This window comes from Halichoeres trimaculatus, unplaced genomic scaffold, assembly GCF_033239565.1.
Source record: "Halichoeres trimaculatus isolate MK-OKI-2021-1 unplaced genomic scaffold, fHalTri1.1 fHalTri1_scaffold_1, whole genome shotgun sequence".
Lineage (NCBI taxonomy): Eukaryota > Metazoa > Chordata > Actinopteri > Labriformes > Labridae > Halichoeres > Halichoeres trimaculatus.
In genome coordinates, this window is record NW_027437179.1 from 42,709,833 (window position 1) to 42,730,435 (window position 20,603).

General features: G+C 42.1%; 1 protein-coding gene across 16 annotated transcripts in view; it reads left to right on the forward strand.

Moving 5' to 3' along the window:
• The window catches only part of ptprt (protein tyrosine phosphatase receptor type T), a 486,185-nt gene that overhangs the window by 286,286 nt on the left and 179,296 nt on the right, over positions 1-20,603 (forward strand). For 9 of the 16 annotated variants that reach the window (XM_074668102.1, XM_074668200.1, XM_074668208.1 and 6 more), the window contains exons 15-16: positions 2,611-2,647; positions 6,158-6,214. In XM_074668102.1, coding sequence (XP_074524203.1) covers positions 2,611-2,647; positions 6,158-6,214 — 94 coding nt within the window. The remainder of the gene's footprint in view (positions 1-2,610; positions 2,648-6,157; positions 6,215-20,603) is intronic. The other 7 variants (XM_074668168.1, XM_074668177.1, XM_074668185.1 and 4 more) reach the window with 2 other exon arrangements.

Genomic DNA, 20,603 nt, shown 5'->3' on the forward strand with positions numbered 1-20,603 from the left:
CATATTAGCATATGACTGGCCTAGAAAGGGCTCTTTAGGACATATTTGGCTCCAGAAAGGGCACTTTAGCACATGTTAGGCCCAGAAGAGGGCACTTTAGCCCATGTTTAGCTCCAAAAAGGCCACATAAGCGCTTGTTTGGCTACAAAGTGGGCACATTAGCACATGAATGGCCTAGAAAGTGCACTTAAGCACATTTTTGGCTACAAAGAGGCCACATTAGTGCTCGTTTGGCTCCAGAAAGGGAACTTTCGCTCATGTTTTGCTCCAGAAAGTTTTTTTTTATCAAATGGGCCACAGGGGACAACTACTTTCCCATTGCCTTTTGTGTGCACACCACTTGTAATAAATACCCATGTATCTATGTTCATAGCACCATCCACAGCGAGTCAAAGCTTTTCACAGTTCAACCCATGCACAAAAATTGCAGCCATGTTAGTTTAGGATGAATGTTCTTCTCCAAACCTACACATCAGAAATGCCACCTATGATTCATATCAGCAGCGTTTGGATAACAGAGCGTTGGTATGCATCATTCTGAATTTATGAACACCTTCCATGCAGGTGCCTTCAGTCAATTTATGCATGAATGCACAAAGAGCACGGAGGGAGAATTGTATAAAAGAGAGTGGAGCAGATATTTAATCATTCATTCATTCAGACAGACAGAAAAAAGACAGAGATGTAGGAGAAGCAGGTGTGTTTAGTCTTGTGGAGAGATCCAGCTGAGAGGCTCACATCATCCATCATCTGCTAACATCCATCTTCCCTGCTCTTAACTCCTCCAGCCAGCTCCAACACACACACACACACACCTACACACACACACACGCACATGAATAATCCTGTATTCAAAAAGAGAAGGTGGGATTCTCTTACCCTTACTTTAACTCTGAATGTATGCATCATTACAAAAATGTGAAACTTAAGCCATTCAGCCACAGGTTTTTACAACATTTTGTTTTATAAATTTTAATAGCAGGAGTGTTTTGGAGGGTGCACTTTGGCCCTTTTGGCTCCAGAAAGGGAAATTTTACACTTGTTTTGGCTCCGGAAAGGGCACTTTAGCATGTGTTGTGCTTGAGAGAGGCCACTTTAGCTCACATTTGACTCCAGCGAGGGCACTTAAGTGCATTTTTTGGTTCAAGAGAGGGCACTTTAGCACAGGTTTAGCTCCAGAGAGGGCACTTTAGCACAGGTTTAGCTCCAGAGAGGGCACTTTAGCGCATGTTTAGCTCCAGAGAGGCCACTTAAGCACATGTTTAGCTCCAGAGAGGGCACTTTAGCACAGGTTTAGCTCCAGAGAGGGCACTTTAGCACAGGTTTAGCTCCAGAGAGGGCACTTTAGCGCATGTTTAGCTCCAGAGAGGCCACTTTAGCACATGTTTAGCTCCAGAGAGGGCACTTTAGCACAGGTTTAGCTCCAGAGAGGGCACTTTAGCGCATGTTTAGCTCCAGAGAGGCCACTTTAGCACATGTTTAGCTCCAGAGAAGGCACTTCAGCACATGTTTAGCTCCAGAGAGGGCACTTTAGCACAGGTTTAGCTCCAGAGAGGGCACTTTAGCGCATGTTTAGCTCCAGAGAGGGCACTTTAGCGCATGTTTAGCTCCAGAGAGGGCACTTTAGCACATGTTTAGCTCCAGAGAGGGCACTTTAGCACAGGTTTAGCTCCAGAGAGGGCACTTTAGCGCATGTTTAGCTCCAGAGAGGGCACTTTAGCACATGTTTGGTTCCAGAGAGGGCACTTTTTTAAAGTTTTGCTCCAAAGAGTGCACTTTTTTGATGTTTTGCTCCTGATAGGGCACTTAAGTGCATGTTTACTCCAGAGAGGGCACATGAGCACATATTTTGCTACAGAGAGGGCACTTTTTAAGAGTTTTTCTCCAAAGAGGGCACTTTTTTGATGTTTTGCTCCAGAGAGGGCACTTAAGCACATGTTTGGTTCCAGAGAGGGCACTTAAGCACATGTTTGGTTCCAGAGAGGGCACTTTAGCATATGTTTGGCTCTAGAGAGGGCACTTTGGCACATGTTTGGTACCAGAAAGGGCACTTTATCACATTTTTGGTTTCAGAGAGGGCACTTTAGCACTTGTTTGGTTATGAGAGGGGCACTTTATCACATGTTTTGCTCCACAGATAGCACTTTAGCATATGTTTGGCTCTAGAGGAGGCACTTTAGTGCATGTTTCACACCAAAGAGGGCACTTCAGCACATGATTGGCTCCAGAGAGGGCACTTTAGCTCATGTTTAGCTCCAGAGAGGGCACTTTAGCACATGATTGGCTCCAGAGAGGGCACTTTAGCTCATGTTTAGCTCCAGAGAGGGCACTTTAACACATGTTTAGCTCCAGAGAGGGCACTTTAACACTTGTCTAGCACCAGAAAGGGCACTTTTGCGCATGTTTAGCTCCAGAGAGGGCACTTTAGCACATGATTGGAACCAGAGAGGGCACTTCAGCTCATATTTTGGCACCAGAGAGGGCACTTTAGCACAAATATTTGCAACTTTTTTGTATGCACCATAAAAGCAAGAGTGTTTAGAGAGATTTTACCCTGATGTTTTTTGCAAATTGACTTTAATTGGTGTTTTTTTTCTCCTCTCTCTGCAGGAAACCAAGATCAACTGTGTGCGCCTGGCTAACAAAGGTATGAGCACCCTTCCACTGATCCCTCCAGCATTTTCAGTTTGCTATGAGTTGACTTTAAACATCTTTGTGAAACTGAATCGTAGCCCCTTGTACAGTCAGAGACGATGAACACACACACACAGCCACACACACATTAGGAAGAGATGAACCCACTAGCTTTAGCCCAGGCTACCCCACATCCTAACCACGTTATCCTGCATGACTCCGTCCTCTCTTTCTCTCCATCTCTCCTGATCTTCCTCTCTGATTCCTCCTCTTCTCTCCTGCGCTCTCTTTTTCCATTTCATCCTGCATCCATGTAGCTCATCAGTGTATAAAGTGGAACATCAGGGCCATTACGCACCGATTGACCGCCTTCATTAAACCCGACGGCTGGGGGCTAAAGTGTTAGCCTCGGTTAGCCTGTCTCATCCTCCCCTGTTTTGCTCCCCTCCCCCCACGTCTGCCATCTTTATTTGCCGCTCATCTCCGACAAACACGCCCGTTTGTGTGCCACGCGATGTGCTTGGAAAGCTTTTTCAGCCCGCCATTGATTTCCCCACTCCTGATTTCTTCATCTGCATCAGACGTTGATTTTGATTTCCTTTCTCTGGCTCTTTATCGTCTGCACATTTTCTTCCTTTGACTCATTCTGTTTCTCTCCTGCTCATTTCCACGCCTTGTTTTTTTGAATGGAGAGACCTGTGGGCGGAGGTCTGCAGCTCTCCGTCCGTCCGTCCGTCCGTCTGTCTGAGTGTCTCTGTGTGCGCGCTTGGGAAAAGACATGCTTTAACTTTGTGGCTGTCTTTCAAACAAACCAAATGCAAATCTTGAGCGGTATGCAGACTCATCAGTGTTCCCAGAACTATCTGGAAGTCTTCTTGACATATACTTTCTGAAAGTTTCTCATGTGTGGGTAGTGTTCTGAGGAAATGCAGATGGCTAATTTTGCCTGTGACTAATTTATTCATGGTACCTGCTACCCGCTCGGTACTGCTGCTGATTCCTGAAGAAGTGCCGCTCGACTGGATCAGTGTGTCCTGATCAGAGGATCAGGCTGTATTCAGGAAGTTATGGCAGAAGGAAGTTATACAAGAGTCTGTCAGAGGCGGAGTGAGAGATCTGAGTCTGAATCCTGGTCCAAAAGAAAACTGAACTCTGAGTTCTTGGAGATGTTTCTCTTCTCGTCTTAAAGATGAGATCTGATCCAGCTGGAGGAAGAAGAAATAACAGAAACTGTGGTTCATACCAAAACTAACAACCACAGTGTCAAGAGCAGTTTAGGTCACTCATGAACAAGGGGCTTCAACCTGTGGCTCTGGAGCCTCATGTAGCTCTTTGACTCCTTTCCATTGGCTCCTTGTACCTTTAATAAAAAATATATATATATTCGTGAAATAAAGAATTTTTATTTGTCTTACTGAGGGTATTGATGATTAAAGATACAGAAATAAATAAAAACATGCATTAACCTTTGTTGATAGGCATCCCCTTTTAACAATTAAGCTTTCATTTTTTTTAAAGATTTTGCTCAGTTTTTAAATTTAAATTTTTTGACATTTTTCCAAATTAAAAAAAAAATTGTGGGAAGTTTTAATTTTTTAAATATTTTTTTCAAATTTCATTTTTTTTTTATTTCTGCACATTTTTGCAAAAATATTAAAATGATTTTTTTTCAATTAAGCAAAAGCATAAGCATTTTTAAAATCACAATTATTTTGCATATGTATAAATTTTTGGCAAATTTTAGAAATTTACATTTTTTTATTTCTGCAAAATTTTGCACATTTTTTGTTTACATTTTGCACATTTATATATATATATATATATATATATATATATATATATATATATATTTATATATATATATATATATATATATATATATTTTTTTTTTTTTTTTTTTTTTTTTACATTTTGCAACTTTTTGAAATTTTATTTCATTCATTTTTTTTTCAATATTTGCTTATCTATCAAAAATAAATACATGGCAAATTTTGAAACTAAGACATCACATATGCAGTATTATCAACAAAAATCTGTTATTTAGCTAATTATTCACCATATTTTTGCAATGTCTACAGTTTTATATACTTTTTTCGTCTTTTGTGAAGATCAAGTTGGTTTTGTGGCTCCTGAATGACTTTAATCCAGCTCAGCTGGGGCAAAACGGCTCCTACAAAAGTAAAGGTTGCAGACCCCTTCTCATAACGTTTAGCAGCTAGTTCAGATCTGGAGAGACATCTTCAAGAGCCTTAACCAGGTTCAGATGCAGTTTGGTTCAAGATCCGGATGATTAAGTAAATGTATTGATGAGTTTTCAGGTTTACTGATGGTGGAGCCAAAGAATCAGGTTGTTGGAGGTTGTTGGAGGGTGAGATTTAAAGATCCAAGACAGGACAGACCACTTTAATCTTTTTTCTTGGTGTTACCTCAGGACTATGTTGGTCACTTTTAAGTTAAGTCGTCTGGCATAGAACTACAAAAGTTCCTATCTCGTGTTTGCTCATTGTATGTCTCTTACTAGCAGGAAAAAATAAATAAAATATTTAAGATAATATCTGAACATTCTTGGCATTCTCTTAAAAAATGAGCTTTATGAGTTTTATTTAACATTATAATTTATTATAATATTATAATAAAATATATTATAATATTATGATATTATATTACATTTTATTTTGAATTTTAAAATGAGTTTTAAAATTTTATATAATCTTTTTTTTTTTTTTTTTTTTTTTAATCACAAGTCTAAACAAAGTCACTTCTAGGAGACAAATTTTGAGCAGGAGTATTTTTTTTTGTCTTTTCTATATTTTGATTGAGTGAAAAGCTTCGAAGAGACCAGAAACCAGTCCCCTTTGAGGTCTTGAGGGCCCCTGATTCTTTGGCTCCACCACCTGATGTGTAACCTGTAGATTATTCCTCCTCTCTGCCTCTGAGGAACAAAGATGGCGTCTCTAGTCTGATCCGGACCCAGAAGCGGGTCTGATGGAGGGGTTTTCAGACCTCCAGGTGAACCAGGTCTCTGCACGCCACAAAGTTCATCCTTCTTTTTTCTTTCAGCCATCACTTCATTTGTTTTCTCCTCCATTTCCTGGTCCCTCTATTTTTATTAACCCAGCTGACAGACTCAACAGACCCAGGTGTTGACCCCACCCCCTCCCCCCAGCACGCCATCTGCATCACCGCCTCACTCCTTAGTGCTCCACACCCTCACCTGCAGCACACGCCTCAGGCCTCCTCAGGTAGCGGGCCGGTCCACGTCCTGGCTCTGAGCGTCACATGACCACACGCTGAGTGCTAGTGTTCCTGTTCATGTCCAGTGCTCTCACCTCTGTCGTTTCTCTCCTCTAAGGCAGACTGAGCCCAGGCAGAGCTAAACCCTGATGAAATGGATAAAGAAAACTTTACGTCTTTTTTTCTTAGACTCTTTCTTCTTTCTTTTTCCTTTTTTGTTGTTGTTTGTTTTCTCTCTTCCCTCTTTCTCTCATGCTGTCCGGCGGGGATGTGCGGCCCTTGGCCTTAGTGGTAATAGGTAGGGGACAAATAACAACGCCGTACATTCTAGTCATCCCAAGCGAAGGTGATTATTGCTTTCTAGGCAGAATATTTTCTTCCCTATGTTCTATTTTTTCATCACAGAACAACCATGAACACGACACGCCCCCTGTTTCATTTCGATTGTCCCCTCCTCCTCCTCCTCCTCTTCCTCCTCTTCCTCCTCCTCCTGACTTTGGTTTTTGACTTTCTCGGTTTTTTACTCTTTGGTTTTTGTCTTTCCTTCTCATCGCCATCTTACTGCATTTGTTTGCATGTCTGCTCTGCTTCGAGTGTCGCTGGCTGTGTTTGGACCTCTTCTCTCTGTCCTGCATCTACACACACACACACACACACACACACACACACACACACACACACACACACACACACGCTACTGAGACAATGCTGCTCTCATCCAGTCAGAAACCTGAGGACTTGTACAGAAGCTGACCTCAGACTTGTGTCAGAATCATTCGTTGCATTTGTTTTGGAATTTTTTATCAATTCAGAAGCTTTTTAATTTAAAACAATGCAGATTGTTTTTATACAAACAACAGTTTTACATTAAAGTTGACCTAAACCACTGATTTGCACAATAGCGTTGCCTGATTTGAAGCTTAAAAAACTTGATTTTTATCTGAGTCGTGTCTGTAGCTGCTCCTTTCCAGTGTTTCCGTTACGACTAGGATTGAGCACAACTTGAGTAAAATCTCGTCCCTGAGATTCCTTCAAGAAGGAAGGACGGCTGTAACCAGCGGTAACCATGGATACCCCAAAGATTTCAGCAGCTGAACTGTCATTTCGATGGGCGTTAACGTTGTTGCTGATGTTGTCAACAGTCAGAGGCAACATTGGGATGGGTACTGAGCAGTGGCTTCCCCTAAAATGTCCCTAAAAAGTGTTGATATGTTCTGCTGTGTGAACATTTCATTGATAAAATCTGAGCTAGAATTCCTTCATCTTTAGTTCAGAATCAGCTCCTATCACAGGTTACTGGCTCCACCTCCTTCTCATTCATCCCCGCAGCGTCTCAGCGCTTTAACACAGTCGGACGCTGAGCGTCTTCTGACTTCAGCGGGGAAGCGTAGAGTGGGTTGTTCCACTGTGGAAACTGGACGGTCATTGGATAAACGCTGGGCTTTGTCCCGCCCATCGGACGCTCAGCGTCTCTGGGGGTCTATGAGGCAGTGGGCTGGCCTGGACGCTGGGCTTCTGCATGATGATTGGATGATCTGTCTGAGGCTGAATCCCTTTTTGATTGACAGTGAAATGAGCCAGTCAGAGATCTTGAAGTATAACCCTCCACCGGAGCATCTTCTGAGTTTTACAGTCAGTTGTTCTGGACTGATCCTGAGGTTTTATCGATCCCCAGAGAGTTTACTTTTCTTAAAAACGACGAGCGTTGTGTTTAAAGATTCTCTCTCTTTTCACCAATAAGCAGCTACAGCTACAGCTGAGGAGCTTCTCCACCTTCCCCTCCTTGACTGACCAGCAGCCGCCACTGGTACTGAATTAGGCACTTTTATAGTTACCAACTATAGATATAGAGTGGACAGAGTGGCTCCACCATTTCCTGTACGGTTTTGAAGCCAAAATTCCCCTGTCAGAGGAGCAGCCATTGTAGCAGCTGTGCAGCCAGAGACTCCGAGATAGAGACTGTGAGGGATTTTGGGAGAATCTGAGTGGAGCCGGGTGACAAAAATAATTTTTTTTTTTTTTTAATTTTGAGAGTCTAATACCTTCTCACCTCAACCTCTCCCTCCAGCACAGCCCCTCTGTTTGTAGCCAGTGGTTGATGTTCAGGAGAGATGTTGCAGGTGATGACCTCAGTTTTCTTGGCCTTTAGTCGAAGGCCAACCTTGGCACACTTTAACTCCACACTGTTTAGGAGCTCCTGTGTTTGCTCAGTGTTGTTGAAGAGCAGGCTGACGTCATCCATCCATTATTAACATTTACAGGTCTGGACCTGTGAATGTTTTTGTAAAGTGTTTTGAGATAACGTTTAAGATTTGGCGCTATGCAAATAAAGATTGATTGATTGATTGATTGATCGGCGTAGTCAAGGTCTGTCAGGACTCCTGCCGGCTGTTGTCTCGACTTCCTTAGAATAAGGGTGAAGCCAAGATCCTGCTCTCTTTCCATTCGTAGTCCAGGGCTATGGTGTATTATCATACATATTTTACAATCCCTGTAAAAAAAATACACAAGAGCCGTCAATCATCGTTAAACGTGACGTTAAACCTCGTTTTAACCTCTTATAGGCTGTATTCAGACCAGAAAAGTCCTTTGGTCCACTTGTTTGGTCCGGACCAAAAGCAGACTTTATTTTTTTCGTTTGGTGCGGTTCGTATTCAGATTGTCCTTTTTGCAAGTGGACTATATTCTGCGAACACATCCAGGTGTGTGAGGATCAGTGCTCTCATTGGACAGCACTGATAAAGGGCGGCACACAGAGTACAGACCTGGAAATGGAGGTAAACGTGTGTGCTTGTGCTCTTATTAGAGCTGCTAAATCATTTTCAGTTTCAAGAGCAGCTCCTTCAAAGCAGCTTAACAACACCGTTTACAATTTAGGAACAGGAAGACCAATGATCGCAGCAAGGAGGCGCTATGCTCTGCGTGTCCTGACCCACAACATGCTAGCTACAGCGTGGCTAAACAGAAGACGGAGGATCAGGTATGAACCAAAGACGGTTAGGTTACGGTGGCTCTATAGGCCCAAAAGGAGCATGTATCCTGTAGTTAGTTCAGATGGACCTTGGTTTGTATTCAGACCTGCACCAGAGAACCACGAACCACACCAGAGTTCATTTGGAAGCGGACCGAGACCACCTCAAAAAGTGGGTCTTGGTCCGGTTGTTTGGTCCGCACCAGGGTTCGTTTGTGTCTATTCACACCTGCATGAAAAGTCTGGACCAGCGTGGGAAACCAACCCTGGTCCGTTTAAAGTGGACCAAACAGTCCAGGTCTGAATACGCCCTTAACTAATGAAAATGAAACGTTTAAAAAAAAGAGGATCTGAATACAAGACAGCCAAATGATATCTTCAAATCACCACAACAATCAGACGTGAGAAACATTTCTACCAGGTGTGTTCATTTTTTAAAGTTTGACCACAGCCCATCTGGAATGACTGGGGAGATGGATTTTTTAACCTATACTGCAGCCAGCCACCAGGGGGAGCAGTTTTTGTAGCGATCTCACTTCGAGCCGAGTAAGAGGACGCCCATTTTTTTTTTTTTAACAGTCTATGATACCAAACAGATTATGTCCGTAGTACCGAGTACTGATTCATGGAAAATCAAATGGTACCAAGATCAGGTACCTTGTGACTGTGAGGGTAGAGTAGGAGATTTCCCATACTGGACATGAACACAACATTACAAGTTTACACTGAGAAATAAATAAATTAAACTGAAAAACTTTGAGATTTTATTATTTAACAAAGTTATATCTGTTACCACATCAGAATCCAGGGTCTGCATTCATCGAAGGGTTTTAACGGAGCTAAAGCAGCTTCAGTCTACTGAACAAAACAACAGTTAACGGCTTCACCATCAGATTTTCACCTGTGAACAATCCCCTCTGTCTCATCTGACCATGAAACACTGAACATATCGTCAGCTCAGGGAGAAAACAAAGGGTTGGAAAGTGAAAGCTGCATTCCTAACTCAAGGAAACAAAGTGAACTTCAGTTTACCCTCTTTTATCAGCTGCACCGTGATAAACTCGACATTAGGATAGAAAGCTACATCCATTTTATTAGGTATCTGCTGGAAACTGCTCTGATCTGAACCAGTTTCCTTCCCAGTGTGGCCGCCTCTTCATCTGAAAAGTGTCTGATTTCATTCAGCCGAGCGGAGACGTGACCGTGTTTCAGCAACGCCACAAACAAACTGTTGATGGGAACAATGGGGACACGACAGGGAATCAGCCGACAGCTCGCGACGAGGGAAACTGCTGTCACAGGTCTTTGTAAAGAATACCAGATGACTCCACATGAATACAGTAACACTCATTGTCCTGGGGGAAATAAAGGTTTCAAGGCCCGGCACAGAGAATTATGCATATCATGCACAACTCCGGACAGCAGAGAAATCCTAAATTGAATAAATATGGATCGTATTCATATGGAGAGCAGTTATTACCTCAGAGCGGATGAAAGCAGGAAACCTCTGGGTACATTAGGAAAACATTTCATTTAGATTTTAACACTTATTATTCAAATTATTCACAGAAACACAGCATACATTATTCTTTAATACATATTAAATGAAGAAATCATCACCGTTCATTGAAGCTGCAGGGAGAAACCAGCGACGGCGTTCACACACACTCTGCAGGAAAACAAAGACCTGCCTCATCTGTATCCACCTGTGCTCTCCAACAGCAGCTCAGACAAGGACAGCAGGCAGGTAACGCAGCGACTAACGCACCTGATAACGCTCTACATTAAACCAAGGATGACTCAATCTCAGCTCAGAGGAATCGCTTTGTAGGATGAAAGAAAAGGTGGAAAAAGACGAAACCAGCTTCAGCTTCAGTCCTAAATCACGTCCTAAAACAAAGAGAAACTTCCTGCGGTGTGGAGAAATTAATCCGAAGGAGTGTTGCAAAGAAACTGCAGTTCCTAGAGTGTCCACTAGAGGCAGTCTTCATGAATCAAAGACGCAGAATTGAAGCTCACATTGCAATCTCAACTGTGTCCCCCATCAAACGAGAATGTGACGACAAACGTGAAAATGTTTTGTTTACAATTTGTGCAAATAACTTGCTAGTCTGTCTTCATGCTAACTTTCTGGCAACATCGTTAGCCGGGATCAAGCGACAAAAGTGTACACAACTTCTCAGCAAAAATCAAACACAGATACACTCAAACTGTCCCAGATTTTACGGCATCGGCCAAAATACACCAGCCAAGTTCAAAATAGGAAACTAAAAACAAAAACTAAAATTTAAACTACATTGCAGTTAACTTAAACTAATAAAAACTAGAAAAGAAAAGAATAAGTAAACTAAAACTGTATCTTGTGTTCACAAAAATAACTGAAACTAACCAAGATTATAGACAAATTGTCCTTTGTTGTAGTTTTTGACAATATTAACAGCCTTTAGGATTTAAATTAATCCGACACATTTTCCCAACCAATTTTACAACAGTTTTCGGCAGTTGTCAGCGCCGTAGGGCACCATCATAGTGACGTACTGGGACGTGCTTGTTTACTGCACTGACTGGCTGTGCGCTGTGCTGCGACAGTCCAAGTTTCTAATTATTAAAGCTCATATTATATTGTTTTATATAATTTATGTTTAAATTATTTTTATATAACTTGTGTTTTTATTTTTTATATTAAGTTTAAATTATTTTTTTGTGTTTAATGCAGCAGCCAACAGTTCAGTATCAGCATTGACTGAGCAGTGAGCTCTATGTTGGACTGGAAAATAAACAGTATTAAAAAAATATTTACTCTGACCTTTTTTAATCCTGCACCTGGTTAATAAGGTATGAAAAAACTAAAACTACACTGAACTAAACTAAACTGAAACTAAACCAAAACTAAACTAAAACTTAACTAAAACTAAGCCTGGTTGCAAAAATCAAAACTAAATAAAAACTAGAATGCCCGCTCTAAAACAAATTAAAACTAAACTGTAATGGAAAAAACAATGTCAAAACTAACTAAAACTAAACTGTAATGACAAATCCAAAACTATTATAACCTTGGTCTCCGGTCCGATCCGTCACAGCACCGCATCAGATAGGGATCCAGCTGCAGCTCTGCAAGTCAGACTTATCAGATACTCAAGGCTCCTGTTTTTGCTAAATGCTGGAGCAGGGGCGCATCTGTTTGGAATATTTGGGAAGATTCAGGAAGTCGCGCACGGAAACTACCTAAAAACGCCAAGTGTCAAAATAAAACAGAGTGAGCTCACGGATGAGGGAGCACGCCATCAGCGTAAAGAATAGGTATCAGAAATATGGAAGTGGAAGAGCATTGATTCACAGGAAACAGATGTTTGTTCAGGTTGTTATGTCCTGAAATGTCGTTCAAAAAGGTTTATCATTATTTACAGTCTCAGGAATCAGCTAAGGTCAGTTCATTGGTTCATTTTCCCAGGAGTCAAACAGGAAGAGATGAGGTGTTATTCGGCAAATCGTTGGATAAGAGTCAGCAGAGTCAGGGATCGCTCATGGCTCCTGTTCGTGACGCCAATTATGTTGAGAATTTCCCAGATGCAAACACAGAGATATGAAAGCAAAAAGACAAAACCCAATTGCAGCTTCTCGAGGGATTTCTTTACAAATGCAGCATACAACACAAACCTAGGCAGACCCAATGCAATTTCTTATACGCATTAGCATCAAGTTAGCACTATTTTTGTTTATATTGTTACGGTATATTTTGGTTTTGGTTTCATTTTTTGTATTGAAGAAGAATCTGTTGTGAGAGAGTGAGGAATATTTCTTTGTTTCTTCAGTTATTCAGTAAAATTTCAAGCTGAAAGTCTTGAATCAGAGTTTTCTTGGGAAACGTTAGCTAACTACTAAGCTAAGACAGCTGCGGTAGACTAGTTGACGTAAAGTCCAGCAGCTCTGGTGTACGGTGTTACGCATACAGGCTAACAATATCGATGGGGGATTGGGACATTTCTTATCAATTCTCAACAGGAAGTGTTTTTTGTATTCCCATCCCTAGTTTAGACGGAGCAGAGACGCAGCTGGTGTATTTTTAGCATCAGCAGATGTTCATATCGAGTATCATGAACACCTCAGGTTTTTAAACTTCTGGTTATTATTTGCTCTTTTCTTGCAAATTTGCAGCATTTTCATCACTAAACAAGATCCTGCTAACACACGTCCTAACATCCTTACACTGACTCAGCTCTTTTACTGCGACCTAGTGGAGACGGACTGGACACAGACGTGGTGGAATGTGGTCATTAGGCTGTAGTGTGAATGCAGATCCTGTATCCTTCAGTAACTCAGTCTAAGCTCATTTGTCAGAGTATTTGATCACCGTTTGCTCAGATTTGATTCATTTCTGCAGAAGCAGCGCGTTAGCATTAGCACGCATCAACCACTGGGGCTCCTGCAGCATCAAACCATCTTAAACATCCGTGCGCTGGTATCAAACGTCAGCTTTAATCCTCGTTCCCATTAGCTCAGAGGTGGATCATAATTGTGGGTGTAGCTGACTCCGTCTCTGTGCAATCCTGACGCAACATGTGGCTCACTGTCTGTGTTTGTGAGCGCCCGTGACTGCACTGCAGATATCGAAGGAATCATATCTGAATTATCTTCTTCATTGACCCACACTGCCTCTCACACACACACACACACAAACACACACACACACACAGCCGCACAAACACACACTGATCTTTTCAACACATCCTCCTCCTGTTTTCATGTCTTCAACAAGTGCTGCTGCCTCCCTCCCTCCCTCCCTCCCTCCTGCGCTGACTCGCTGGCTGCTGAGTGAGTCACTTTGCTCCTGGATTTGCAGCAGATTGAGTCAGACTGCTTAAAGGTAGAAAAATAACTCCTCAGGGTGAATATTTGGTGACGATGTGACATTTTAAGACCAGAATACCAGTCGGTGAAGGGGTGAAGAGCTGTTGGAGACGTACAGAGAGCGTTCAGGGCCTGAGTGTGATGAAAGACAGAAAAGACGAGAGCTGATTCCAGAGAGGCGAAGATGATAACGACGGAGAGGAGGATGAGATCAGAAACAGAGACAGAGACAGAGTGGAGGAGAGTCAGACAAAAGATCTGCAGCAGCGGAGACAGACTCAGGCTCAAGGATCCTTTTTGTGCTCTCTTCAAGTATTGTTGCATGCAGACAGGTGCACCTGCCTCTCTTTAACACACACACACACACACACACACACACACACACACACACACACACACACACACTCACACATTCACACACACAAGAAAAAATGCTTGTCTTGTGCTTAGTTCACTGTTTCCAACCCTGCGATGAATCTTCCATCTGCTTCTTAAAGCAGTGGCAAAGTTTTTAGCTGTCCCCGCGTGAATCTGAAAACAGGGTTAGCTAAGAACGCTTTAGCATCTGTGGAGGAAGAGGAGGAGGAAGAGGGATACACGGGAAAGAAAAACAAGAAGAAGAAATGTTTGTAACCCAGAGAAAGAAACAGTAAGGCTTTGAAGTGACGGTTCATGTTTCACTCTTTGATCACCAAGATTTAGCCTCAGGTGTCGAGGAATGAAGCTGGTGCTAATGTGCAGCAAGCTGCAGTTCCTTAAGTGGCCACTTGAGGCTGTCGTCTCAGGCGATAACCCAAGATAACAAGTGGATTGTTTCATGATCGAAGTAGTTGACCAACGATTACTCAAATCAAGGGGCGTGGTTAATTTGAAAATGACTGTTTCATGCAAATTTTGGTGTAAAAGAGTCAATTAATGAAGTTTTTTAATCATCTTAGAAGAAGGCTACGTCCGAAACCCTAGATTAACCAACATGCTAGGAGTAAACTTGGTGGTAGGGCTGCAACAACTAATCGATTAAATTGATTAAATCGATTAAATCGATTAATAAATTATTTGACAACTAATTTAATAATCAATTTTCACCGGCAACTAATTGCAAGTGTGTTGGTGCATGAAATTGTAGCTTACAGTCTGTTAGTTGAGAAGAAATGAGCCCGCTGTCTTGCCGTAGGCTACTAAAAGAGGTGTGCATGCACTGAAAATGAGTCAGTGGCCAATCATATTTACAGATTCAGCTCTACTGCCAAGAAAAAAAAAAGCTGTAATAAAATATTACTGAAGGAAAAAATGCTTTTTATTGTCTTTGTTGCTGTTTGGAAAATACCTAAAACAATTTTTAGCTAAATTGTTAAGGAAAGTGCAAAAAGGTGTCATTATCCGATTAATCGATTAATCATTTAATTAATCGCCGATAAGTCGATTATGAAAATAATCGTTAGTTGCAGCACTACTCAGTGGAGAGCTTCTTTGTTTGGAAAAGCTCAACAATTTAAGGCAACAAGTCGCGAGCGTAGACCTAAATCCACAAATGCTCAAGTACCATAACAAAGGAAGTTTTGAAACTTGTTTCCACAAAGTGGTTCGGTTTGGTTTGGTTTGGCTAGGTACGGCACCATTTTGTGGGGTTTCCTTTGACTGAGGCCACACAGAGCTGAGTTTTTAGGAAACCACATATAATTTTAAATATTTAGGCCTGTCGTCCACATGATACTGCAGTTTTTGCGCCACTAAAAAAGGTTTTCAGAAAACTCCAGCCAAAGTGAAGATTTTGTAAAACTCAGGTTTACGGTTTCGTGTAGATGCCAAGAAACAGACTTTTCAGTTCTCAAATGTCACAGCTGAATGACTGGGGTTCATCCTGATAGTCTGGTGTTTTGACAAAACTTTAGGTTGGGGCCTAGCCCAAGAGAAACAAAATAAAACTGAAGCTTCTCAGATGGGCCTCGCCCAAATCTTTGATCAAAGGGAGAAAGAAAGGAGACAGCAAACGAGTGCTTGCTTCAGTCCTCCGACTCTCTCTCCTTTATTTAATTGAGCAGGGTATATATTAGGGCTGCACGATTATCCCAATCGCAATGTCAGCACATGCAATTCAGATTTTTCTCCATGATAACCAAGCAAGTCTGTAGACTCATCATGACACAACTTTTTTTTATTAAATCGCAAGCACAATCGCAATCGCAATATTGTCCACCTAATCGCAAATCGCACCTTTTCCCCAAATCGTGCAGCTCTAGTATATACAGTGTGACAAACAAGATTGTATAATTATGACCTTAAAGAATAGCAGTGGTGTTGAGTTAAATATTAACAGGAGGCCATTTTTTCATTGTACATGTGGAAGGGAAAACGTTGAACTTTGACACCAGAGGTCCCCTCCTCACATTGACTCTGATGTAAGAACTTCATTAAACCATCTGGCACAGGTTTTACGTCTGAAAAACACTGACATTTGAGGGTTTGGCGTGCTTTGAGCAGCACTTATCAGCAGATTCGCTCACTACATGTGGAGGAAATTGTTTTTTAAAAGGTCTCCAAATTACCCACCCGAATCATCCCACTTTCTGGTTCCCTTCTGTTGGGGTGTCAGACTAAACTGATCCAACCCCAGAAGGTGGAGCTAGAAACACTTCTGGCTGTTGGTTGGTGGAAAGTGGTGGAAATGGTCACTTACTGTGTGACAGCGGTAATGAAGAACAACCTATAACCCGCCATGTTTAAATTTCCAGCCCACTTCCTGTTTGTTTGGAAAGTGGCGTCAAAAAAAGTGAGGAACTGCTGTCACATTTTTCTTCTTCGTTGGATTTATTAGCGGGTACACTGTGTCACGCTGCTATGGGGTCATGCCATCATGTAGCTGATGCAGCTAACACGCAGCCTAGCAAGCAGGGCACGGTTGGCTGTAGAAACACAAACAGGATCAGGCTTTGCTGATCCAAACTGGACCAACTGGTGGAAACGGGGCTAAATTCACAAACAGTTTCAGTCTAAACATAATTTCTGACCAGCGTACGCGTTTACAGCAAGGAAAAAAAACAGATTAAAATCTAAATCAGACTGGTTTATCTTTAACGCCTCTAACCTGTTGACTCCTGGTCTGGCTCCGCCCATTATTTCCATTTGTTGTTGTAGAAAAAAACTGTCTGGTTTGGACATGCTTTTATTTTGAAAGTCCCTGGCTGCTTTTAGGTGGTTTCTGTGCACCACTTCCTGTCTGGGTTAATCTGCTCTTGTGTAAATCGACCTGTCGACACAGCAGGTGTATTTTGTTCATAATGAAAGCAAGCGGTTTTGCATAACAGTCCGTACTATAAAGAGCTACACAGCTGCACAGAAACCGCACATTGCGACCTCATTGGTCACCCTGAAAGTCTTCTGATTGGAGGACAGAGTAAACCTCCTACAGAGACCTCCTGGACTTACATCCTGCTCCTATACCAGCCTCATCGTTGATGTTTCTTCCTCTCTACTCGAGCGTTTCCTGAAAGTCACCCAGTCCAAGCAGCAGTTGTAGAAAATGTCACCTCCTCCTCTTCCTCCTCCTCTTTGGGTTTTTTTTATTTTCATTACGTCTCCGACCTTCCTGCCGGCCTCGCTCCTCTGTGTTTGTCACCTCCCAGCAGCTGTGTCCCATCATGCACTCTGCCTGTGTTACCTTGTCAGAAACTAATTCCCTTCAAGGGTGAAATCAAAGTTGTGCAGGAACACAGGTATTTCTGTTTCTGTGCGATCATTCGGCCCGGCGCCGGCCCTGTTCTGCTGCTTTCGGGCTTGTTTTTAGAAATTGGGTGCAGCGGGGAAATGGAAGCTGTCATGTCGCTGTCAGAGGATGTGGATTAGATATTAGCGAACAACATACAGTTTATAACACACATCACAAATCACACCTAGTTACACTCACCGCTTTACCACCACATCGTTTTTCTCACACTGAAACGGCTTTTTCCCTCTGCTCTGACCTGAATATGAAAGTTTTCCTCTTGTTATTCATCCTTTTCAAGAAACTTGACGAGCACATTTACCTTACCCTACTGGCAGATATTTTTACTACTTACAAACAATTCAGACCTCATTTCTATCTTTAAATAACTTGAACCAAAACTCTTTTCTGGACTGGACGGCTCATATCAAGCACAATAAAACCATTTTTACTCAAAATAAAACAAAAACGCTACGTAAGATTTCAGTTTTTCCAGTGGGGGCCTAATGAACACTTGTAAAAACCTGAAGATTTCAAAACTAAGGCTGTTAAATTTAAAGCATTAATCAGATTAATCTCACCATCAGGATTAATCTGATTAAAAGTTTTTGTTCGATTAACTCATCAGCTGTGCACAATGACTCAAAATCCCTGAAATGTCCCTGGCAACAAATTTTTGGCAGTTTGTCAAAGTTGATTTGAGTACAAAAGAGAAAAAGAAAGAAACATTTCCATTAGTTTTACTTTGTTTTCTTATCTTTCCACTCTTACATTTGATGTTTATTTTTAACTTAGAGGTCCATGTGTTACCATACCAACTTCATTTATAAAGCACTTTTAAAAACAACCACTGCTGTAATCAAAGTGCTGTACAGGAAGATAAAAATACAAAGATAAAAACAGATACATAGAGAAAATCAAAAGACAAACTAAAAACATATTAAGTGAGAGGTAAGTAAGACTAAAGGCTGTGTTGTGCTTTCTGTGCTAACCTGACCCGTGGAAATGGGATCGGAGCGACAGGCTTTGATGCTTTTTAAAACCCCGCGCAGCGTCAGTTGGTGTCCTTTCCCAAACTGCAGGGGGCAGTGTATCACAAACGTACGTCTACCAGAGTACTTAACAAGAGTCAAAGAAGTTTGCCTTTGTTCACAACATGATGTATCTGTCCTGGAGATTTTTCCAGGCTCTCAAAACTGATTTCTCTTCTCTGCTGAGAGTGGCCGCAATTCCACGTCATTAATTATCTCTGTATGAAGAGTCACACAGATGCCTGTATTTCTGCACTTCAACCACTAGGAGAGCCCATTCTTCTGCCACCCTGCTCGTCTAGGTCCGGCAGGTTAGAAATTCTCAAGTGTGCACCGCGCGGAAATTTTCCACATGAAAGGGGACCCCACGAGGGGGCCTTGGTGTAAAAAGGACGCCATTCATCTGCACAAAGTCGCACGAACCCTGCAGACACATCAAGCATAAATTAGCCTCAAGCCATTAAAAAGTGTCATGAAGCCTCGAGTGTGCGATCTCCATCCGATCAAGGAGAGGAGGGAGGGGAGGGACAACAAATGATAAAAGCCTTCAGTTTTCTCAAAAGCCCACAGTGTGCCTTATATATGGAGCGATATTGATTAATCATGGCTACTGTAGTCAGGGGGCGTCGGCGGAGTGACAGCGGTAAGCAGTAAAAACCTGTAAAGAGGAATTCTGCTAAGTGCTAACGTTAGCTCACAGGCTGGCCCGGGCTTCTTCTCTTGTTTATTGTTAGAGCAATACAGCGCCCCCCAAAGGTCTGGCACTTGAACTGATCTCTGGAAACGGCTTTTGTGGACGGCTGAAACGGCTTCATCTTTACAGCGTACTTTTTTTTTAAAACGGCACAGAAAATAGTAGGATAGGAAAATGTGCAGCTCTGTGTGGATGTAGCCTGAGTTTGACTGACTCATTGACTGTTTTGTTGACATTCCCTTTGGCGCAGCTCCATCTAGTGGATGCCTAATGCAACCCCAGCCACTATTGTAGCTTCTACTCTATGCGCCTTATAATGCGGTGCGCCCTATATATGAAAACAGTTTTCAAATAGGCCATTCATTGAAGGTGCGCCTTATACTCCGAAGCGCCTTATTGTGTGGAAAATACGGTAACACACTTAGTCTGAGTCTGAGTCAAAATAACATACCATTTATCCCAGAAGTTCCCAAAGTCAAAGCTTCATTCATCAGGTTTGATGAGGAAGTGACGGCGTCAGTGAAACAGACTGAACTCACTCTGCACACGATGCTGCGTTAAAGTCCTTTAGTTCTTTAAAGCTTTAACGTAGCAGTAAACCCCGTCCTGCTGACCTCAACACTAAGTCAACCTTAATGGAAACTGGTGTGTGTGTGTGTGTGTGTGTGTGAGCGTGTGTGTGTGTGTGTGTGTCTGTGTGTGTGTGTGTGAGCATGAGAGGGTCTTAAAGGCATCCATTAGCATTGGCCATTGTTTACAAAGTTATGGAGACCAAAGACACATAATCCATCATCATACACACACACACACACACACACACACACACACACACACACAGAGCTCATAGTTCAGATTAGTAATCCTGTTAAACACACTCCGCCATGCTAACGCTAATCCTGGATGCTCCCTGCAGCGAGCGACAAACAATGCAGAGAAATTAAACATCAGACCTTCATCAGCCACATCTTATACACACATTACACATTACAACACACACTCACACTCTCCCAGTTACACATTTAGCACACACACGTGTATGATTGACAGGTTGATTCCTTTGCATACACGCACAAACTGATCCCTCTCTAAATTTACTCTGCAGTTTTTAAGGAGAGAATCGATACAAAGGAGGAGGTGGGGGTTAATTTGCACACACACACACACACACACACACACACACACACACACACACGCTGAAACAAAAGCAGCATTAATATGTGATTCATCTCTGCTCTCTGCTGCAGTGCGTTGGAAGCTGAGAGAATCAATCTTCTCTCCATTTGGATGAGATTACGTTTCTAATATCTCTGGTTTTACCCATAATTCCTCTCTGATAATTTTATCGTGCTCCTCAAGTGGGAGGGAATAAAAAGAAAAAGTGCAGATAAATTTAGAAATAAAAAGGATATTACATGAGCGTGCACTCACACCCTGCGTGCGTGTGTGTGTGTGTGTGTGTATTAAAGCCTTTTGGAAGCAATCAAAAGC